Source organism: Podarcis bocagei (genome assembly GCF_964188305.1).
Source record: "Podarcis bocagei genome assembly, chromosome: 6".
Classification (NCBI taxonomy): Eukaryota; Metazoa; Chordata; class Lepidosauria; order Squamata; family Lacertidae; genus Podarcis; species Podarcis bocagei.
The window spans coordinates 27956757-27980749 of record NC_138130.1 but is presented as its reverse complement, the minus strand read 5'-3'; the positions used below and the strand labels follow the sequence as shown (position 1 = coordinate 27980749).

Here is a 23993-nt window from a genome sequence, read left to right as displayed (position 1 = left end):
GTTTGGGGAAAGTTGCAGTTCAAATGGTACAGCACATATTTCGCCTGCAGAAGACCCCAGGTTCCTTCTCCAGGGAGGGCTGGAAAACCCTTGAAACCCTGAAGAGTTGCTAAACACTCCGTGTAGACCTAGATGGAGCAGTGATTTGACTTTGTACAAGGCAGCTTTCTATGTTCCTGTGCCAAGCTAGGCAATTCAGCCCCACAATCCACCACTGCCCTTTCCTACTCAAAATATAAAAGTCCTCGACTTCCTGCCTGCAGATATTTTCTATGCAGTAGAGCACCCTCCTGTAAAATTATTCACAGGCTCAGGGTATCCTGCAGTTCTCACCTTGCTCCCTGGTCCTGCCAAAATGCCACCTGCAGTATTATGCCCCTGCCCCTTGACCATCTAAAATGAACTGCAGCCTGTAATTTTGGAAACCAAAGATGTCTCTTGTTCGCTTTCACGAGTTCCCACGACGCTGTCACTCAGGCCAGATCTCTTTCCTAAAGCGTGTGTGAGGAACTGGTCCTCCCGATGTTGCTGGACTACAACTCCCATCATCCCTGACCATTGGCCATTCTTGCTGTGGCCAATGGGAGCTGTTGTTCAGCGACATTTGGAAGGCCAAAGTATCATGACCTACAGGGTGAAAGGTAGAAACCCTTGTCCTTTTGGGGGGTTTGTTGTTTTGCTTCAGGTCTGCCTTCTTCAGACCTGCAGCTTCAGAAGCAAAACCTCCCTGTTTTCTCCTTTGTCACTTTTCTCCTCCTTCTCTAGGGAACACCCCATCGGTGACAAGAGCTTCCAGAGCTACATCAGGCAGCAGTCGGAAATCTCAGCGCATTCCATTTGAAGTCTGAAGGAATTTACAAGGCGGTGCTGTTGACGGGTCGAAATGAGAGAAAGGAAAAGAATGAAATTAACAAAGAGAAGCCAACCAGTAGCGGGATGTACCTACCTAAACATCGAGCTCGCTGAGGCTTGCTAAGTGTTTTCTCTCTCTCTGTCTCTCTCCAAGAACTGTTACAATAGTTGCTATGCACTTTATTCATCTGATAACTAACAGATGAAGGAACTCTGCCTCCTAGGCAATTTTCATTGTATGTGTTGTGTTTGAGCTGTTTTTTCTTTTTTTAAAAAAATGTTGCTCTGGTTTCTTGGAATCTAGTGATCAGTTCAATGATCAAGGTGTGTGGATTTCATATTGACAACTTCCACAGTCCTGTACATGGTTGAGAGCATTCTTTTAGATTTCTTATTTTTGGGTTGCTGACTACTTTCTTTTCTATGCCACACAGCGATTAGCGAAGGCTTTGCAACACTTGCTTTTTTATGGCTATGTTTAAAACTTAAGCGGAGATTAGCTCTTTTTGGTTTTTAGTGCAGTCTCCCCACAAGCAGGTTGAAAAGCAGGGTATTTTGGTCTTCACATCAGCCGTGTAATATTTGGTTAAGAGCTGGCTTTTTAAGGTAAAATTCTAATATTTAAATGGTACTCTTTGATATTTTTGAGATACAAAATCGTTTCCACCAAGGCATTCTGTCGATTTCTATTTTTGCTATATAGTGGTGCCATTAAGAATAATGGAAATTAATTCAAAGTGTAAATAGTACAAGAATACATGGAAGACTGGTCCTAGAAAGTTTGGTTTGCATTTCTGAATTACTGCCTCTTCTTTTTTTTCCATGTTCCTAAGGGCCATTTCCAATGCAGCAATTTTTCTATATCAAAAGTATTTCCATGTAGAAAAAAAGTGTTTGTACCGTGAGCAGTTTGTCATGTGCGATAAGAACGCGTGTCCTGTTTGAACTGCGCACATGCTGAAGAAAGCAGAGTTAAAATCAATAGTTGAAAATGGTCTTGCTGTGTAGCACGGTAGCCCTAAATTGTTTTTGAACCTCAGCAGGTTCTTCCTCAGGGAAATTTTGAAAGAAAAAAAAAAAGAAAGCTAGGAACTGCTGTATTCTCTCATAATAACTTTACCAGAGAGATCTGATTGCTGCAAACTAAATACCAATGCATTTCAGATAGGGAAATGGATGCGACGGAAGTAGCCTCCTGCATTCTGATTTTCTCTACCACATGGTTTGCACAACCTACAAAGAAGTATTATCCACGTAGGAAAACATTCCTTTTAAAGCAGGCTGAAGATGGACAGAGCTGTAACTTAAGAGTAGCTTGTTATAATTAGGAAATAGTGCTGCCTTAACTCTGCAGGAGAAGAGTGTTGGGGGGAAGGGCATACAGAGTCCATAACAAAAAAGTTGTAAAGGCTTTTTTTTTTTGGACTGAATTATGTTTGAAACTGAAGTTCATGTTCTCCTAGCACTACTCGATTGTTTGGGACGAGAGTTGTACTTTTTACAAAAGTGTTTCAATAATAGAGATGTGTTTCATTTTTTGTTTTGTTTTAAATTGCATCGATACAAAGGTGTATCTTGTTAATATGCGTGTAGATGAAGTGGACTGAGTTATGAACCTCATAAAAAAACAAGTAAATGTTGTCAAAGAGGAGGAATGAAGATGACTTGTGTGCATGTGTGTGTGATGTATGTATGTATGTAGTGACTGGGATTCAGACAAAGTCATTCTTAGGTCTCATTGAAATCAGTGTGAAAAAATAATCTTGATTATCTGAAGTCCCATGGATTTCAGTGGACCTAAGTATAATGAACAGTGTTGATCCAACCCTGTGTGTCTGTGTGAGTGTGTATCTATCTATAGATATATGCACACACAGTATATTGCTGTTTAGCTATATGTCATAGCCTCCTTAAAAGTCTGGTTCAATGCATGCTGGGCTTTGATGAAAGTCTAAGTAATGTAACAGAAGTTATGGGGTGTGGGCGTATTTTTGGACCATAATTAATGAGCTTTCAGCTTGATGAGAAGATTCCATACTTCTGCATAATAGTAACTCTGTAATGTTCGCCAGGCACTTGAAGCAGAAAAGAAATATAGAAAACAAATGTCGGCAATCCAGCCCCACAATGCTCAAATCCCATGAAAATAAGGAATGAGAACTTTTACACAACCTCTGTTTTTTAGTGGTTACAGATTTTATTCTTCTTAGCATTTGAGTATATTAGAAGCCTATGAGAACTGATATCTTATCGGTTGCCAACAGGAAGGCTGGACAAAGAACTGTACTATATGTGCCGTGAACTGCCATTTGAATGCCAGTCTTGTTTTTTTGTTTTTTAAAAAAAGTGTATTTGTAACTTAATAGTCTTTTAATTAAATACTAATGACCTGCAATGTGTGTTCTATTTGCCAATTAAAAGAAGTGTTTTATTTCTGAAAAGTGTATGTGTGCATATGTTATACGCTAAATAGTGCCAGGCCTTTTTTGGAAAGGAAAGGCTGATGCTTATTGCATTTTTCTAAGGTAGAGCAGCAAAAAAGTTATTTGTGGTTGGAAAGGCTGCGAGCTTTAATCTATTTTATGTAGGAGTTAAGCACCATTGAATTCAGTGGGACTTCCTTGCAAGCAATTAGGGTTGGACTTGCACTGTTTTGGGTAACAGCGAGAGCCAGTTTGAATTGGCATACTGAGATTAGAAGGCACATTTTTACTTTATTTTTTACTTGAGGCTACTTTGGTTCTGGGACGTTGTTTCTGTGATATTGGATACAAAATTGAAAATATTAAAGATGGTGTTTTCTTCTTACCACGAGTAGTATATTTTATTACCTAATAATCTCTCCCACTCCCTTCAGTATCTAAACAAAAGCATCTATATTAATTTTTGGCAATATAAAAATAGATTTAAAGAAATAATGCTGTCGTTTTCTCAGCCACAGACAGGTGGCACTGCGAACTACAGTGTGTTTGACAAACTGGGCCATTGCAGCCATGTTGGAGAGTGAAGAGGAAACCAGAGATGGAGGTGTGAATGGGTGGCCCCAGGCCAGGGAGCAACTAGCCTGGTCAGTAGCTATTGCTTGGGCAAATCTAGCAGTCTAAAAGGTGTTGGTGTCAGATGCATCCTCTTGGATCCTGCCTCTCTGCCTGTCCTCCCATGGAAAACCTGCATCCTTTTTCGCTTCCCACCCTTTCAGTTCAAAAGTTCTTTCCCTTAACATTGCCCAGTTTCAGGAATATCCTCTTTTCACACCAGCTTTTGCATCCTTAAAGATCGTGCAATGATTTTATAAAGCTGTGGGAGTAGGACCATGTAAGTTACTTTGTAAAAAAATAAAATGAAAATAAGTCATCAGTGATGATAGCTGGAATAGCCAAAGATGGTGCCAGGTGGGGAGAGTGTGGTCTTCCAGATGTTGCTAAACTGCAGCTTTCATTACTGCCGATCATTGACAGTACTTGCTGAAGCAGGTGAGAGTTGGGATCCAACAACATATGGAGAACCATGGTACCACCATGTCACACAATTCATTCCAATTAGAGCCATAGCTGACACATACAGTTAAAAGAGCTTTCCCCAGCGCTTGGTGGCCAAAGGAACAATCTTGGTATGGGTACTTACCAAACAAACATAGAAGAATGTGTAAGGTGATCTTTCAATCCGCGAAGCAGCCTTGGTGGATGAGGCAATGGTTTCAGTCTACCATTTGTGATGTCATAGAAGCTTCACGACAACCCTGTGTGAACAAAAGTCACATGTTTTCAAGGCAACACATTTAAGAAATGTATCAACAGAGAGTCCTACATCATTTCTCCATGTTCAGCTAACATGAAGAACCAAAAGACGTCAAAGGCTGCAAGCATAGCACACAGGAAGCGTTTGCAAGGTGTGCCTTTTGCAACAAAACTATCACCAGGGTCCCACCGGATTGCAGAAACGTCAGATCTTCACAAATGCAAGACGGTTAGGCTCAGTGGTCACACGCTTAAGCCTGAGCTAGCTGGCCTAATCGAAAAGACATTGCAGGAAGCTGGTAAGTAACTTAGCAAGCAAATCTGTTTTTGTACAAAATCTGAGAAAGGAATAGCTTTTGATTCATCTCTATTTCCTTACTGTCCTACAGTCCTGGAAAGCAATTAGTGTTGCCAGAGAGCTAATCTGAGAAGGGATTGGCCAATGTCACACTTTCCACCTTCAAAGTGGACCATTAGCTGATTCTCTCATTGTTATGTTGATACCTTTGGGAAGCCAGGTATCTTTTCCAGAAGCAGATAAGGCCCATAGTTCATCAGTTGCCAAACCCCAGTATGCACTATTCATTTGTTATACAAAAAACATCTCACGACAGTTTACAGCAAAAATCATGCAAGAGATTAAAAGGCAGCAAACAACAAAACACTGGGAGGAATGTACCCTAAGCAATGAACCTGATTCTTCAGGGGTAGTGCAGCCCCAGGCAGAACGGGTGCCACTTTTCCAGGCAGAGGAACCACCTATTAACAGTGTCAATCTTGAGCTTAAGTTTGATGGCCATTACCCAGTCCAACACCAGAGTCAGGCACCGGTGAAGCATATTCACCACCACTTGAGATTAAAATATATTCTGCCCTTCCTCCCATGGAGCCCAGGGTGGGCAACACAGAAATGATGATACAATTAAAACATGGGGAAACAATTCCAGTACAGATGCAGATAGATAACATACTCCAAAATTCCAGATGCTCCCACTCAACAGTTTTATGTAGATGTTGAATAAAATGGGAGACCAGGCTGAACCCTGCAGAACCCCATGCGACGGCACTTTTCCACCCTGGCGCCACTGGGCCGGCCCTCACTTAAATATAGTGCAACTACCTCACAGTACACCAATTACACGAATTTCTACAAATTGCCCCAGATTATCTAGTGGGGGACTTGTGTGAGGGAAAACTTAATGATTTGGAGTCTCAGGCAGGATTTGATAAAACGAACAAGAAAGGTTTTATTAAACAAAGGAAGTTTATGACACAAAATGGATGCTTCAGGTTATGTTATTTCAGGTAACTGTTCACCTAATAATATTTATACTAAATCTAACTGCTGTTATGGACTTCTAATCATGCTCAGCTTCTTTTAAACTTCCGTTGCTTATGTTCAGTTACTTTGCTTCAGGTAGATGTTACAGGTTTTTAGACTAAAGAGTAAATGCTCAGCTTCTTTCTCGTTATTTGACTTCAGTTCTTTCTCAGTTGTTGCACAGCTGTTGCCGCTTAATAATTTGGTTCTTAGACAAGGTGGTACTTCCTGTCAATTACACACCCCTTTGACAACCCTACCCTACCCTACCCCTGAGGTACTCCAAGTAACAGACCCAAAGGGATCACCACACCCCTCTTAACTGGTTTGGGAGTCTTCTCTTTTTGTAGCAGAATCTCTCCCCTCCTGATTGGAATGAGACCTAAGTAGACTGTATCTTTCCAGCTTCTACTTCTCCTGGCTCAACCTCAGCCTCCCAGTTAATTCCTGGCCTATTACTCTTACAGGACACCACACACTGTCCTGCATACTGAGCGCAGAGACTCCTTTCTCTAGCTTGTGATATATTCCTCAAGGGTGGATGTTTCTACCCAGAACCAAGTCTCTCTCCCCTCACTCCCTATCTCCCAACCTGAAACCTGTCTCTACAAATCCTCTCCTTTTTCAACCCCCCCCCCCCGGAACCCTGGCCAATCAGAAACTGCCATTTGTTAACCGTTTGCTGGCAGGGAAAAAGAAAAAGAAAACACTTGGTGACCCAACCTGCCCAGCAAAACAAACTTTTCTGTCACACCCCACGAGGAAGGCTCTGTGGGTTGAATTATCTTCCCACAGCACTACCTTCTGATCTGAAGGGGGGTTGTCAACACCACGTCTGAAGCCACCTCTGTCAACTCAAGACAGGGAAAGTGCTAGGCAGCAAGTCGAGCAGTATACCAGCAGAATCTTGAATCAGCTCATCCAACACAAGATGTAAACGTTCTAGATTTGCTCCCTCCTTTCTGCATTTCCACTCCTGTTGTTTCAGGTCCCTGAATTTCCTCCTCTCTATCTAGTGTTATGTACTGAAGTTCTCACCCTGGGCCAGCAGGGGGATACTGTAGATAGTTATGCAAATGAAGGATCGAAAGTGACGTTCAGTGATTGGATAGTTTGTATGCAAATGAAGGATCGAAAGTGGCATTCAGTGATTGGATAGTTTTAGAAAATGGCAACAGTTACATTGTTCTGGAGCTCTATATAAGCAGGCTGACTGAGCTCCTCAGGTCAGTTCTGTTCCAGCTTACAAATAAAGAGCTGCTTTGGAAGAATCGCTGTGTCGTCTGATATGTTTTGCCCACAACTTAACATCTAGTCTGCCCTGTTTCACTCATGTTCCCAACTACTATCTCTTGCTAGTAGCCAGTATAAATATTTTTCTCCCCGCCATCTTTCTGACAGCAATATATATATATATCTGTCTCCTTAGGTCCCTGTAAGCATTTTCCTATCCTGCAGCTTGTCAACTTTAATCACTTCCCTGTGTTCTATGCCTTCCTCAGGCCTTAGGTTTCTACAAATTCCATTGATTTGTTATCAGCCAAGACAGCAGGTGAGGGAGGCTTCATTTCTCTTGGTTTTACATCTGCTGTCCAGTCACTACCATCTTCCACAACCATTCATGATGCACATTGCATTGTTGGTTCTACTACGGTAGCTTGGGGTTGTTTTGTTTTATGATGGGAGAATGTAGCCCTCAAAAAGAAAAAGCTCAATTTCTGCCTACATGTGACAGTGTTTATGGAACGTTTATTTCCCCTTTTCTAGATGTTTCGGGCACAGAGAAAGGCGCACAGAGGACAGAAGAAGACCTTAGCTGGTAACAAAGTATAGCTCAGCCTAGTCTAAGCAGAGTTATGTACAGGGGACTAGAATAAAGAGTAATATTCAGTAAAGAGCCATTTGCCTCACTTCAGTGTGCTTCACGAAAAGCAGGAGACACATCCTAGGTGCTGTGAATTCCTGTAGTACAGTAGCTCAGAGACTAAGCTATGAATCAGAAGCCCCTGGTTTCAATCTTGCCTCTGCCATGAACCCACTAGGCAGCCTTGGAAAAGCTGCTTGCTCTTCACTTCAGTTCTCCCCTCTACAATACTGGGGAAGATTATAATCTTGGTGAGTGTACAGGGTTGTTGTAAGGATTATCTCATTATAATGCAAGCGAAGTGCTTAATTATTACACCTAATGTTATAATTGTATTTACATCAGGATGGTTAGCATCTCCTCTCTTGCACACGCAAACATGTGTAAGTTGCAATAAGCAGGGTCCAGATTTAAAAGCATGTTCTTTTTGTCCCAGATGACTGTTTAAATAAGGTGAGAAATGCCAGCAAAAACTTTTTGCTACGAATTAAATACCTCCGTTCAGTTGTTCAACCAGATCACTATAATAAAACTATTGATATGTCGATATCTCTTCCTGTGCAGTCTTAAAGAGATCAAGAAGAAAGTGTATGACAATAAAAAGGATAAAGAAAGTGGTCGGGAGCAAGATGAATCTGTTAAAGTGGAAATCAGTGAAAAAACGGTCAGGAAACACAAAAATTCTAAGTACAAGTAGTTCTGTGTTTATTTACTTGAGGGGTTGGGAAACTTTTCCAGCCCAAGGGCTGCATCCTCAAGTGGGAAACTTTCCAAGCACCACATGCCAGTATGGAGTTCCAGTTTGGACTCCAAACCCATTCCCATAAATGGGGTGTGTGTGTGTGTGTGTGTGTGTGTGTGGACAGTTAGATTATATATCATGTTCTAGGATAGTCATCCATAATTATTTCATACTCGCCAACATTTCTTTGATGAAAATAGGGATGTCCTATTCCTTTATTTATTTATTATTTAGTATTATATTTTATTTATACTCCACCCATCTGACTGGTTTGGGTGGCTTCCAACATAAATAAAAACATAATTAAACATTTTTAAAAAACCTTCCCTATACAGTGGTACCTCGAGTTACAGACGCTTCAGGTTACAGACTCTGCTAACCCAGAAATAGTACCTCGGGTTAAGAACTTTGCTTCGGGATGAGAACAGAAATCACATGGTGGCGGTGCAGCAGCAGGAGGAGGCCCCATTAGCTAAACTGGTACCTCAGGTTAAGAACAGTTTCAGGTTAAGAACGGACCTCCAGAACGAATTAAGTTCTTAACCCGAGGTATTACCGTACGGGGCTGCCTTCAGGTGCCTTATATAGGTTGTATAGTTACTTATCTCCTTGGCTTGGGTGTCACGTTACTCCATACCCTCCAACATTTCTCCAATGAAAACGGGGACGTCCTAAGGAAAAGCAGGACATTCCAAGATCAAATCAGAAACTGGGACAGCTTTCCGTAAACCTGGGACTGTCCCTGGAAAATAGGGACACTTGGAGGGCCTGTTATTTTGATGTATCCAGTTATTAAGTATTTTACTGAAGCCAAATAGAAATAGCATTAGACCAAAGCAGCAGCATTCAGAACAAAATGTTGCTCAACAAGGCCACCCCGGATATTTAATTTATTTGAGCTATTTATGTGCCACTAAATCACTGGAGTTTCTAAGTGGCGTACATAAAAAGAAAAAATTCAAAAACATGCAGTGGTCCAAATAAAGTCAATCATAAAAAAGAGCTTTTTAAAAAACCTACTTGGGATAGAAAAGTAAATACAGTATGACAACCCTACTGACATTCTACAGGGAGGGCCCTGCTGGAGTTCAACAGAATCAGGCCCACCATAGATGTGAAAGGGGGTGGGGGAGGAAATACAAATTGTATGGGAAACTCTAGGAGTACAATTCTTGGGAGAAACGTACTTTCCCTGCAGAATGTGCTCCTTCAAGGACTACAAGTCCCAGAGTTCTTCAGTTCTAGTCAGTTTTCCTGTGCACAGACAAGGAGAAGCCAATAGGTTGTGGCAGCAGAAGGGTGGGAACCCCGCAAAAAAGAGGGACACTGAGATTTCAGGACCAGTGCTTGAATTGACAGGCCTTGCAACAGGTGTGGGTAAATGAGTCCAGCCTCTGCTCCCTATAGAACTGGCCGTAGATCCCAGGAACGTGGTCTAAAGGGCATTTGTCACTTGTGGGTTATACACAAACACACACACACCATGTTGCTATGGCTGGCTCGAAACACGAACCAGGTCGCCATAAATATAACAGCACTGATTTTTCTGTTAGTTTTCCCAAAATGTACATGGGTTTTTATGTAGCTTGGGGAAAGGTAGCCTGTGCTACAAGTTCGTAGTGGGCCCAGACTAGAGAAATTAGGCTTGCTTGCTTCTTAAAAACGCAACACACTTAACCTTCTGCTTTTTAAATCTGTAGAAAGCAAAGTCAGATGCTGAAATGGAAGACGTTCTTCTGGAGATGAAGGCAAGTAATACTCCCAGGAAGAATGGCTCAATATTCGGTTTTACTTTCATCAGCAGTGAAGCAAACGGATTGTTTTGAGAGATACCAAGGGCGTGGACGGAATCTGTAAGAAGATTTCTCAAATCTGTTCCAGTCCACAGAGTGCTTCCTTCTCATGGCTATTTGTCTGGTGTGTGTGTGTATGCCAAGAGATTGTGCTATCTCTGCAGTAGATAATAGGCTAGCCACCTTTTCTACCTGACACAGATTCTGTCCTATAAAATATGGGGCAAATTCTGCATCCATTTTCTTGATCATGTTTATAACAACCTCAAGGAAAATATAAAACCAACCAGTGTAACGTTTGGTAACGCAGAGCAGAAATGAACTTTGATTTTACAATTAAGATAGTTGGTGAAGAAAAATTTGCTGCCGATCATCACAGTAGGATCCCCGAGCACTTTCTCCTGTGTGACAGAGTCCATTTTGGCCCCTTGATACACCCCAGAGCTGAGGCCAATGAAGTTGGTGTGCAGCTTGAAAAAAGTAGAGAAAAACTCCAGACAAATGCAATAGAACACTGTTGAGTGCTGATTATCAAGCTTATTCAGCTGCAGTAAAGATAGCAAAAATCTTTTGTATTTTGCTATAAATGAAAAGATGCTCAAATATATGTAATGTACCTCTAAGCAGAGAACCAAAGAAGTAAGAATATCTCTGTCCAGAATGCTGTCATTATAGGTACATTCTACCTTCTTGTATTTTAGTTCCAATCCTATAAAAAACATCTTAAAACTATAACAGTGGTACCTCGGGTTAAGAATTTAATTCGTTCCGGAGGTCCGTTCTTAACCTGAAACTGTTCTTAACCTGAGGTACCACTTTAGCTAATGGGGCCTCCCGCTGCCCCCACACGATTTCTGTTCTCATCCTGAAGCAAAGTTCTTAACCCGAGGTACTATTTCTAGGTTAGCGGAGTCTGTAACCTGAAGCGTCTGTAACTCGAGGTACCACTGTATACCAAATGTGTAGGCTTGCAGCTCTGCTGATTTTTTTTATTTTACAGTGGTGCCCCGCAAGACGAATTCCTCACAAGACGAAAAACCCGCTAGATGAAAGGGTTTTCCGTTTTTCGATGCGCTTCGCAAGACGAATTTCCCTATGGGCTTGCTTCGCAAAACGAAAAAGTCTTGCGAGTCTTGTGATTCCCCCCCCCCTTTTTCTAAGCCGCTAATAGCCTTTTAGCCGCTAAGCCGCTAAGCCTTTAATAGCTGCTAAGCCTTTAATAGCCGCTAAACCGCTAATAGCGCTAATCTGCTAAGCCGCTAATAGGATTGCTTCACAAGACGAAAAAACCGCTAGACGAAGAGACTCGCGGAACGGATTAATTTCGTCTTGCAAGGCACCACTGTATATTTAGACTGCAGTTCCCACCTTCTCTCATCAATGGCCATGCTGATGGGGACTGATGGGAGGGCCAAACGTTCGCCATCCCCAATTTAAGAGATTAATACCGTATCCTTCAACATTTAAGCATTAAGCCTGCAATGAAATAAGTTAAGCCAAAAACATGACGATAAGCTTTGTGATGGCTGAAATGCCTTCGCCATTGCCACTTTTCTGCCCCTTCCACACCCCACTATTGTCCTGATATCCATCTGTCTTAACAATTATTTTGCAAGTTGCAGGGATACCATTTATGAAGGTAGCTTTGCTGACCTCAAATACCCTGCTGCACTACCACTATGTTCCAATTTTGCTCCCAAGGCCGCCAATGTTAACAGATGATGACATTGACTTAACACAAACACATGTGATAAAAGCCTTAAGAACTTCCCTAGTTCTCTTCTAAGGACCTAACTCACTTTACATGCAAGCCATGTAACATAAGCCCGCCATGTTTTTTCCCTAGGAAGAGCACCTGTGACGTTTTCATTACACCCATATGTGTGTGTGTAGTTTCATCTTAAAGGCATCTTACAACTTGGTTCTCTCTTATTTTATGTTCCTCTTGCAGAAAGACTTGTCATTTGTGGAGATTGATTTGAGAGATAGAGTCGAAGAGGTAGGCATAAGTTGTGTGAACATACTTTTGACTTGCTATATTTTCGTTAAGGGAAGATGCAAGTGTGATGAATGGATACATGCAGGAAATGCTATTTTTCTAGAAAAAGAATTGTAGGAACTCACTATGAACGCCTCCCTTGTTCTCTTATAATGGCAATGACACCCACCCAAGAGGTGCCAGAACTGAGTTCCCCTGCATGCAGACAACCATGGATTCTTCTTCCCGCTATGTTAAATTTCATTTATTGAAAATATTTGTATCCTGCCTTTCTACTCGACAACAGATGTTGAAGGTAGGTGACAAAAAACCACAAATTGAAAACAAGTTGTTTTTCTTAAAGACTGTGATAATTGACGAAGGCTTCTGGGGACCGATGATATAAAATATCCTGTCCTCAGCCCCAAATGCAACATTAGAGGCATCATTCACTTATGTTCTGTAGCGTGCCGTATGACCAGAATGCTTCCCATTTTAGATATCATTTATTTTTAGTAACGCAGATCGTGGGAAGTCATTAGCTGAATTCAAACTCCCTTGGCATTTATAAAGAGCAGTAATTCACCAGGAGCTGAGTGGGCTCTCTGTCTGCAGCATCTTAAGTTTGTTGATTGAAAGATGATCAGTGGTGTTGATTATTAGGAAGAAATTGTTAAGAAGTGGGGAATTTTTTTTTTAGTTCAGGCAACCTGAAAGTAAGAGAATGTGATAGTCATGAAATTACTAATGGTGCAAAGAATGTGAAGGAATTTTTAAAATATATTTTTTATTTATTCAGACTGCCTTATACCCTGCCTACTGAGATTTTTGAGGGGCTTCCAATATATTTAAAATATAGTAAACTAAGTGTATGATCACAAAAAGAGCATACAAGCTTCCTCTGGCCCAGAAATGGCTGCCAAAGCAGCTGGATGACAGATCAGGACTTCCTCACCCAGCTGTTGCTGAGCTTGCCTTCTGGCAGTGGTAAAAGATGCAGAAGGAGCTAGTGCAACAAAGGTGTCAGAAGCCTCCCCTCAGTTCCCTAAGTTTCTTCAAAATGACTGCTGTTAGTCCCTCACAGGCCAAGGTTTCCTCACTGGACAGCAGTTGCTCCAGTCCTCCAGTGCTGCTCTGCAGCACTTCTGGCCTGGAAATGGCTGCCTGAAGCAGCCAGGTATTAGTCGTTCACAGAGCAGGACTTCCTCGCCTGCTTCTGATGTCTCTCACAGCTTTGGGCTCTGGTGGCAGATGCAGAAGGTGCTGGAACATTCTCCAATATTCCAGCTTCTGCTTTGCAGCTGAATTCGCTGGCCTGGAAATGGCTGCCAAAGCATTCATCCCAAACCCTCCAAGTGTCCCTATTTTCCAGAGACAGTCCTGGATTTACAGAAGCCGTCCTGGTTTCTGATTTGATCCCAGAAAGTCCTGCTTTTCCTTAGCATGTCCCCATTTTCATCAGAGAAATGTTGGAGCTATGTAACCCTGGGGCCAAGGAGATATGTAACTATACAATCTTAAGAAGACATCTGAAAGCAGCCCTGTACAGGGAAGTTATTTTAATGTTTAATGTTTAGCTATGTTTTTATATGTGTTGGAAGCTGCCCAGCGTGCCCAGATGAGTGGGTATAAATAATAAAATAATAGTTTTTATTATTATTATTATTATTATTGAATAGGACATCCCTATTTTCATCAGAGAAATGTTGGAGAGTATGTCATCCAATGAGTGTGAGAAAGGAAGCATTTTTTCACGCTGCATTGTTACCTTATAGAGCTAGTTTGGACATAATATTGTTCAGAAATATGACAAAAAGCCTAAGTGACCCTCAGACCTGTATGCTCCCCATCTTGGAAACTGAATGCTAGACACCATTGGGTCTGATCCAGCAAGACAACAGCTATCTTATTAAGATACTGTGTTGTCTGGTGACTTTTGACACAGTACTAATCACCTAATGGCATTGCGGCACTAGGTTCATGAGCTCTTGATTTGTCAAAGACTTGCGCCTCACATTTATATGCAAATCCTCCAGGCATCTTTCAAGTCAGATTTGTATGTTCACACATACTTGAAAGTATGCAACAAAATTCATGTCACTGTGGATACTGTGAAATGTTTTTTGTGGGAGAAGGTACAAAACATGGCATCACACTTTATATAAAACGTGATGACTCCACATTTCACTGTATGCAGTGTAAACCTAACTTCAATTTAGGATTAGCTGACAACAGTCTTGAATGGATGGAGAGGCCCTCATCTGTCTGTATCAATAAGCACATTCATCCTGATTAGGTTGTATAACCAATCTTTCTTGCAGGTTTGGGGTGAATGCCTTGTTGCACTTAAATACAAACACTATTACCTGCCTTTCTGTCAGACCCTTAAGGCAGCTTACAATACAAAAATTGAAGATAATTTTAAAATGTCAGCAATATAAAATATTACCAATGGGGGTGGGGAGGGCAGGAATTAAACTTATCAGAATTACAATAGCATGTTTGGCAAAAAGAACCTTAAATCTAAGAGTCTAGTTGAATTGCCTCAGGTTCACATATCATAAACAATCAAGCCTTGCAAGTAGAAAGAAATTTGTTTCAGCGTTGCCTAGCCAGGATTGAAAGCGCTTTTCCATGACATACAAAGAGAGGCCTGAATTAAATACACCATTTGTCCAAAACTAGCAATGCAATGAAGCTTTTTTCTTTTCTTTTAAAGGAATAATTTCACTGAAGTCACATGTTTTGAACTGTGCATGACCCTGGAGCAAGTTTTTTTTAGCAAAATGTTTCCCAGAAAAGAACTCTGCTTGTTTTCACTGTTATAGATTATTAGGTTATAGCATTAACAAAGAATTCACTATTTCTTAAAATTTCTCTGACTCAGAAAACTGAAGAAATCTTGACAGAGGAGAAGCAGCATGAAAAGGAAGAGGAATCTCCTGAAACGCTGTATGGCGGTATTTTTACTTGTTGTGCAAGACACTGGTGGGAAAGGCCAGCTTAAAAATGCTTAGTTTTACAAAAATGTGGCTGTGGGGGTGCAGAATAGTGGAAGTCATTTCATTCCTAGATCCTAAATATGTTTGCTTGGCTCTTTTTGCCACACTAATTTCATTGCTGCTTACTTCCCAGTAAAGCAGGCTTAGGCTAACAGCTGTAGGTTTTGCTCTCTGGACTTTTTTTGCATGCTATCTTTCCCAGTTGGCAAAAAAAGGTGTTTACATTTGTTCATATGCAGGAAAATGTGTCATGCTACTTGTGGTTCCCAATCAACAACAACAGTGGGCAGATCTATACCAGGCATCTAAAGCATGCTCGATGTACATGTAAAGCACACAGCTTCTCTCAAAGAATCCTGGGAGCTGTAGTTTGTTCAGGGTTGCTGGGAAATGTAGTTCTTTGAGAGGGTACCTCGGGATGCGAACGGGATCTGTTCCGGAGCCCCGTTCACATCCAGAAGCAAACGTAAGTAGCGGCAGCACGTCTGCACATGCGCGCATCACTTTTCGCCGCTTCTGCGCATGCGCGTGATGTCAGTTTGAGCGTATGCACATGCGCGAGCAGCGAAAACCGGAAGTAACACGCTCCGTTACTTCCGGGTTGCCACGGAGCGCAACTTGAACACACTCAACATGAAGCATACTCAACCCGAGGTACAGTTCCAGGGATGCTTTGAGGAAAGTCATGTGCTTTAAATATGCCTTAAATATATGGTGTTGTAAAGGTGTTACTACATGATGTTACTATTCAGAAAGTAGCATACAGCAGTTGCTAGATATCATCAGAGGGAAAGTGTTCATGCCCTCTTGTGGGCTTTGCATAGGCATGGTGGGCACAGAATGCTGGGACATTCTGCACTGCAGGGGGTTGGGCTTGATGACCTTTGGGGGTCCCCTTCCAACTCTACAATTCTATGATTCTACATACATAAGAAGAGTTCTCCAGGATCAGACCAAAGGCCCATCTAGTCCAGTATCTTGTTCTCACAATGGCCAACCATTGTTGTAAAGTGCAATATACAATTGTGACACTAGGTATGGCGACCGTGAGCTACAGCAAATTCAAAGCATTTTTCAAAACGATTTTTTTAAAAAAGCATTTTTCACAATGTTCTTAACATGCATCTAGATTCCACACCCAGGTGGTTTCTATGGTTGTTGTTGGACTATCTGGGAGAATAAATCAGATGCTATTAAATGGGCTTACTGATTGGGCTTGTGCAGAATTCCTCTTAGTGGCTGGTTATAAACATTTCAAAAATAATATTTGGAATAGCAGCAACCTGGTAAATGATTTGATATTTTCCCACCCCAGTCTTCCCCGCTATCCATCCATTCCTGATAACACGGATTGCTAGATACTTTGACCACTAGGAGGAGCAGGTCCCATATGCTAACTGCTATGGCCTATGTACACTGCTTTGCCTTCAAATAATACATGTTCCAAATATTTTGTTAGAACATCATTAGCTGCGTGTTGCCTGTGGTTGTTCAGAGTTGTCTTCAAAGGGCTGCAGGCTGACCCTTGCATTAGATAGCTGGCTTACCTGATTTTACTGCCAGGGAGGATGGCAGGTGCTCAGGAGAAGGTCTGTGTAGCTCAGGGCCAAAGCATGCACTTTGCATGCACAAAGTTCCAGGTTCAATCCCCAGCATCCCGAAGGAGGTCTGGGAATGTCCTCTGCCTGAAAACCCTAGAGGGATGCTGCCAGTCAGTGTTGGCAGTGCTGGGGTAGATAAACCAATGGCCTGACTTGGTTTAAGGCAGCTTCCTATGTTCCAATAAGATTTTCTGCTTCAGGTGCCAAAATAACTTGGGTACACACTTTGAATTGATTGGGGGGGGCATGGAATGCTATTTGCTGCTCTGCCTCAGGCAGTAAAATATATAGGGCTGCCTTTGCTTAGCGGTACTTTCTTTTTTATTAAAAAACAACCCCCAAACAAGTTATGGATTGTTCTGCTTTTAAGTGTGCCTAGAATTGCAGTCTCACTTGACTTCTTGCTTCTGTTTGTTAAGATGAGTCAGTGAAGCCAACAGCTGAATAATGTGAGAAAACTCGGTAATTCGTTTGCAGGAATATGGCTCTGTCATATGACGGGTTCCCAAAACAGTGGTGCATTATCGGTGCTTTGCCTCTGAGCTACACAATCCTTCCTCTGAGCATCTGTCAATCAAATCAGTGGGATTTATTTATTTTTAACAATTTCAATAGGTGCTGGATTGTAACCATCACTCTATAGCCTTAGCCTGTGAGAGGGATGGGCTTGTGTGCTTGTAGGTCAGTGCTGCTATTCAGTCTTTGAAATTATCATCCAGCACATGTATTACTACTATTCATTACCACATTTGTAACACATCTTCCCCTTGAGGAGGTCAGGGCAGTGTGATTGGGGGTTTCCTCATTTGTTCCTAACCTGTGAGGTAGGTTAGGCTGAGAGATAGTGATTCACATGAGTGAACCTCATGACTAAGCAGAGATTTGAACCCGGCTCTGCTTTGTCCAAGTCCAACACTATCTACCGCACAATGCTGACTCACATACCACCTGCCTTTAGAATAGTGTGGGTCCACTTAAATGGATACTAGGCATTTGCCATTTGTGTTCTTCCAGATGGGATCCTCACACAATGCTATTATACAGGGAGAGCCGGCATGGTGTAGTGGTTAGAGAGTCGGACTAGGAGTGGAGAGATCCACATTCAGATCCCCACTTGGCTATGAAGCTCACTCGGACCATCAGTCATCCCCTCTCAACCTAACCTACCTCACGGGTTGGTTGCGGAGATAAAATGGAGATAGCCAGTGAGGAAGAACCACAAAGGTTGTGCTAAGACTCAGAGGAAGGGCAGGATATGAATATTAAAAAAATAAGTATCTTAGGCCACCAGATCTCCTTCCCCAACACTGCTGCTGTCACCAAGCCAGATAGGTAAAGGAAGAAAAAATGTGCTGCAGGACCTTGTTGAGAGGTCCATGGAGGAATATTCTCAATTCAGGACTGGGTTCTTTTCATCTTTCCTTATTGTACTTGTTGGCTATCTCTTGCCTTTATGCTGCCCTAATTTAGTTGGTTTCCCCTTTGGAGCTACATTCTTGACACTTAAGAAATCTTTGTTCTAGATTATGTCCTTATATATGTAGAAATGAACTGTGGGAATTTACATTTGCAGGCCCGAAAGCAGCTGGCTGTGCTGTTTTCCCATCTGGACGAGGCAGAAGAAGCGGAAGGAAAAACAGGAGTAGCCACAAATTGGTTAATATCACCACATGGGTAGCACCGTGGGGGACGGGACGTGAATATATGAGATACTTATGAGGGTGGTGGGGTGCAGAGGCACTGGGGATAAGGAAGGAAATTGTGGCGGCTGTAACAGCCTCATTCAGCACCTCTCTATACCACTGGGCTGAGGGAGTTTTAGGCAGCTGGAGCTGCGCTGCTTTCTGTGCTGCCACCAGTCTCCCTTTGCCATCTGCTGCTGCTGCCGCCACCCATCCCATTCCACCCTTTGGTAAGATTTCAGGGTGAGAGGCACCAGCAAGGCATGGAACAGGTAGGCTTGTGCACTTTACCCTACTATCCTCTGGCATAGCCACAAGGAGATTGGAAGAATCCACTTTTGTTTTCTGCTAACCTCAGGTTGCCGCCTTATGCTAAACAGGACAAACTATGGTTTGTCCTAACAAACCCAAGAGCAAATAATTGTTTCTGACCCTGGCTTATTTCGATAAAAGCATAGCTAAAACTAGCCCCAGTTCTCCTGTTTAGATGAAACAATGAATTGCAGTTAGCTAAGAAAATTGGAAACGAGCTCTTCTGTGTGCACATAATGCTAAACTATCGTTTAGTGTTGTGTCCAAAACTTCAAACCAGGTCACACAGTTAAGCATGCCTAAGAACATGTTTTATTCTGTGTTGACCCTAGCCCAGGGGTCTGCAACTTTTAAGACAAAAAGAGCCACTTGGACCCGTTTCCGAAGGGAAAAAAAACTGGGAGCCGCAAAACCATTGCGACATTTAAAACAAATATAACACTGCATATATTGTTTCTTACCTTAATGTCCGATCTGACAGCGGGCGGGAAGGTGACGTCGGGACGGTGCGTGACTAATGCACGCACTGCCCCCATGCGACGTCACAGCCAGTACAGCGCCCGCCACAGTGGGGAGTGTCGGGGCGCACAATGCGCCTCCTCCCCTCGCTAGTATCCGCCCCGGAGCCGCGGCAAAGGTGTAAAAGAGCCACATGCAGCTCCGGAGCCACGGGTTGCAGACCCCTGCCCTAGCCTATGCCCTCAGTGCTTTTGCACATTTTAGACTCGCTTGCAGCAATCTACAAACAAGCTGAACGTAAAAGATATAAAACAGTTTCCATCTAATACTTTGTTTGTACCTGTGTGTGCTTTTTGGAGCATAATGGGTGCAGACATTACGTCAGAATCCTCTTTCACCCTTCCCCTTAACACAGGCATAGGCAAACTCGGCCCTCCAGATGTTTTGGGACTACAACTCCCATCATCCCTAGCTAACAGGACCAGTGGTCAGGGATGATTGGAGTTGTAGTCCCAAAACATCTGGAGGACCAAGTTTGGAGGTGCCTGCCTTAAAGATTATAAATGCTCACAAGAAATCTCTTTTAGTCTTAGAGTTGCCAACTTTTCATTTCAAAAAGACTAGCCTTCCAGGTGAGAGGCCGGGGGGAGGGGGTGAAGGATTCAGCAGACTGGTGTGTTATGATGGTAGATTCTGCCAAGTGCAAGGTGCCAACTCTAACAATAAATTTGATAAGAGTTGTATCTAACTAGTCATACTCAGAGTAGACCCATTGAAATTAATGGACATGACTGAGTAGAACTTAGCTGGATACAATCCTCAGTCTTACCACATGACTCTGTTGCTTTTACTGTAATATAGAAATTACAACAAGCCTTCAAGCTGGCTCCAAAGTTCACTGACTCAACACTTTTTAAACTGCTAGACAAGACCGGTTATACAAACCAGACCAGTAAAATTCTGGCCAGCTGGCAGTCCTATCCATTCCACAAAAATATATTTGCCTGTTTGCAAGAAGAGGTTTGTTTCAATGGTAAGCTCATGGTTTCAAAATATTTATTGGTCATCTCAGAATCACCCAAGTGGAGTCAGTGGAAGATAACCAGGGCAGGGAAGATGCAGGAACTTTGTATTGGGTATACAGTGGTGCCTCGCAAGACGAAATTAATTCGTTCCGCAAGTCTCTTCGTCTTGCGGTTTTTTCGTCTTGCGATGCACGGTTTCCCATAGGAATGCATTGAAAATCAATTAATGCGTTCCTAGGGAAACCACCTTCAGGCCAGGTCCGGGGACAGTCTGTCCCCGGACCTGTTCTGAAGGCTGGGGGGGGAGGGCTTTTCTTCCCACCCCCAGCATTTTAAAAAACCCTGGGACAGCGGAGGACTTCTCCGCTGTCCGGGGCGATCTTAAAATGCTGGCGGGCGGCATTTTAAAATCGCCCCGGACAGCGGAGGACTTCTCCGCTGTCCGGGGCGATTTAAAAGCCCCTGGGAAGGCAGGCAGGGTGGACAAAGACTTTCACCCCCTGCCCGCCTTCAGAAGGTGTTCCCGCCCCCCGCCCCACTTCGGAACAGCTTTCCGAAGTGGGGCGGCGGGGCCAGGTGTCCCCGCCCCCCCTCCCCACTTCGGAACAGCTTTCCGAAGTGGGGCGGCGGGGCCAGGTGTCCCCGCCCCCCTCCCCACTTCGGAACAGCTTTCCGAAGTGGGGCGGCGGGGCCAGGTGTTCCCGCCCCCCCTCCCCACTTCGGAACAGCTTTCCGAAGTGGGGCGGCTGGGCCAGGTGTCCCCGCCCCCCCTCCCCACTTCGGAACAGCTTTCCGAAGTGGGGCGGATGGGGCAGCTGTTCCCGCCCCCCTCCCCCCTTCGGAACAGCGTTCCGAAGTGGGGCGGATGGGGCAGCTGTTCCCGCCCCCCCTCCCCCCTTCGGAACAGCGTTCCGAAGTGGGGCGGATGGGGCAGCTGTTCCCGCCCCCCCCTTCGGAACAGCGTTCCGAAGTGGGGCGGATGGGGCAGCTGTTCCCACCCCCCTCCCCCCCTTCGGAACAGCGTTCCGAAGTGGGGCGGATGGGGCAGCTGTTCCCGCCCCCCTCCCCCCTTCGGAACAGCGTTCCGAAGTGGGGCGGATGGGGCAGCTGTTCCCGCCCCCCCGCCCCCCTTCGGAACAGCGTTCCAAAGTGGGGCGGATGGGGCAGCTGTTCCCGCCCCTCCGCCCCCCTTCGGAACAGCGTTCCGAAGTGGGGCGGATGGGGCAGCTGTTCCCGCCCCCCTCCCCCCTTCGGAACAGCGTTCCGAAGAGGGGCGGATGGGGCAGCTGTTCCCGCCCCCCCTCCCCCCTTCGGAACAGCGTTCCGAAGTGGGGCGGATGGGGCAGCTGTTCCCGCCCCCCCTCCCCCCTTCGGAACAGCGTTCCGAAGTGGGGCGGATGGGGCAGCTGTTCCCGCCCCCCTCCCCCCTTCGGAACAGCGTTCCGAAGTGGGGCGGCTGGGGCAGATGTTCCCGCCCCCCGCTTCGGAACAGCGTTTTAAAATGCTGGGGGTCGGCAGCGAACGCTCCCGACCCCCAGCATTTTAAAATCTCCCTGGGACAGGGGGAGATTTTAAAATGCTGGGGGTCGGCAGCGCTTCGCTCCCGACCCCCAGCATTTTAAGATCTCCCCGGGACACGGGGAGATTTTAAAATGCTGGGGGTCGGCAGCGAACGCTTCGCTCCCGCCCGCCAGCATTTTAAGATCGCCGGGGCAGGCGGGGGGAAGGCAGGCGGGGGGGGAGCAAAGACTTTTGCCCCCCGCCGGCCTTCAGAAGAGGTCCTCTTCTGAAGGCCGGCTGTGGGCGAAAGTCTTTGCTCCCGACCGCCAGCATTTCCCTATGGGCTTTCGTCTTGCGATGCAAGCCCATAGGGAAATTCGTCTTGCGAAGCGCCTCCAAAACAGAAAACCCTTTCGTCTTGCGGGTTTTCCGTCTTGCGAGGCATTCGTCTTGCGGGGTACCACTGTATCTGTTTGAAAGTCGAATTACCTCTGTTGTACATGCTGATTATTCTGTATGTCCTTCAATCCGTACAGGACTCCAGCTTTTTAGAATACAAGGCCCAATATGAAATGGAAGGAAAACCAGTGTGAAATGGTCAGCTGAAGAATAGGCGACGAATAAACTAAAATTCAGAACTAGACTAGTTGTTCCTTCACTTTATCTGAGGTACCGCAACAGGCTGCCGGTCTTTGCATTCTGATAAGAGACAGTGGATTCAAAAGATAAAGCATGGTGTGGAAATACAGTGGTACCTTGATTGTCGAACATAATCCATTCCGGAAGACCGTTCAACTTCCGAAACGTTTGACAACCGAGGCGCAAAGGGCTGGCTGCAAAGTCAATGGAGAAAATTGGAAAAAACCGCAGCAGAAGCCGTTCTACTTCCGAGGCGTGTTCGAAAACGGAAGCAATTACTTCTGGGTTTTCAGCGTTTGAAAACTGAAATGTTCGGCTTCCGAGATGCTCGAAAACCAAGATACCACTGTATAAGAAAAACAGTCCTTAGTGTTTGGTCATGTATATGTAAATGTGAACATACGAAGCAGTGAATCTAAGACCGTTAGACCCTTAGTCCACATATCTCAGTGTTGTCTACTTTGACAGTTTACCCTAACTTCAGGTTATTTATGAACAAGTTTAAAATGTTACAAGTTAAAAATGCATTGAGAATTTATTGTGAAACTAATGTAACCTGGGGGTGCAAATCTCAAGGGAATGGCTTTTCACAAAGCTACATTAAGTGCAAAGAAGTTTGCTTTTAATGGGTGTTGGAAAGAGGCTGTTAAAAAGGAAACCTTGCACAGATTGTGGGTCAGGTAACTAAATTCTATGATCTTTTCAGAGGAACTTGACATATGTGCAGTATTTATCTCCTTAAAACTTCACTCTTACCTATGCAATTCAAACCTACTTGCAATGCAAGTTCTTTTCCAAGTACCAGGGCATTTAATGCAGCTAAATCTGTTTTAAAATCAAGAATAATATATATATATATATATATATATATATATATATATATAGGCTATGGATCAAGCTGAAAAAGTGTTTCATTATCAGAAAGTTGCAAAACGCCCTCATTGCTATCACACAAGCCTCATTTCCAAATGCTATGAAAAGCTTATTTGGCCTTGAAGCAATTCCACTGGATATGAATTCTGTTTGCAGTGCTGGTGCACATAGAGGCTGTCAAAGTAGTAAACTGGAGTTTTAGTCAGATAATTTAGCAGAGCTGAATTGGGGAGATTATTTCTTTTACAATGAAAAGGCAAAGCCCCTACCCTCCCGGTTTTGGGAATGTTTGCACACTTTTGTAAAAAGGTGTAAAACTGTATAAAGAGGTGGGTCTCAAGAAGCAAAGGGAACTGCTGAGACACGACACTCTTCTGCCCCTGTTGCATGTTGTTTACTATTAGCTGGGGTAGTTGGGAGTGTGCATGACTGTACCACAGAAAATAATGTCATGCAAATGGACTGTAGCCCTATTCGGATGCCCATCTGAATCAGACTGCACCGCATCAGAAAAATGTGCATCTCTATATTCACATTCTGACTCAACTAAACTTAAATAAAATGTTATGACCAGAGCTGGATCCTGACAAATTATTGCAGTGAAATATCCAAT

At 43.8% G+C, this 23993-nt stretch overlaps 2 protein-coding genes and 1 long non-coding RNA gene across 8 annotated transcripts in view; 2 read left to right on the top strand and 1 right to left on the bottom strand.

The window, feature by feature from the left end:
- RASA3 (RAS p21 protein activator 3) overlaps positions 1–3293 on the top strand; it is a 130064-nt gene extending 126771 nt beyond the window's left edge. The window contains exon 24 of the mRNA XM_081198343.1: positions 766–3293. Coding sequence (XP_081054469.1) covers positions 766–841 — 76 coding nt within the window. The 3' untranslated portion in view covers positions 842–3293. The remainder of the gene's footprint in view (positions 1–765) is intronic.
- Positions 1–23993, bottom strand: part of LOC308589437 — a 68584-nt gene that overhangs the window by 7075 nt on the left and 37516 nt on the right. The window contains exons 1-2 of one of the 4 annotated variants that reach the window (XR_014009238.1): positions 5561–7487; positions 4477–4591 (exon numbers count right to left, since the gene is read on the bottom strand). This is a non-coding gene — a long non-coding RNA (uncharacterized lncRNA). Of the gene's footprint in view, positions 1–4476; positions 4592–5560; positions 7488–23993 lie in introns of those variants that run through there. The other 3 variants (XR_014009239.1, XR_014009240.1, XR_014009237.1) reach the window with 3 other exon arrangements.
- Positions 4595–22511, top strand: LOC308589419 (uncharacterized protein C13orf46 homolog). Of its 3 annotated transcripts, XM_081198677.1 has the most exons (8): positions 4599–4888; positions 7678–7729; positions 8339–8438; positions 10217–10264; positions 12261–12308; positions 15175–15239; positions 18464–18546; positions 22405–22511. In XM_081198677.1, the coding sequence occupies exons 1-7, from the start codon at positions 4684–4686 to the stop codon at positions 18534–18536; spliced, it is 591 nt and encodes a 196-aa protein (XP_081054803.1). In that variant the 5' UTR covers positions 4599–4683; the 3' UTR covers positions 18537–18546; positions 22405–22511. The 3 variants fall into 3 exon arrangements, with proteins under 3 accessions (XP_081054804.1, XP_081054805.1, XP_081054803.1); XM_081198678.1 differs by lacking the exon at positions 15175–15239 and having other exon boundaries at positions 4595–4888; XM_081198679.1 differs by lacking the exon at positions 10217–10264 and having other exon boundaries at positions 4598–4888.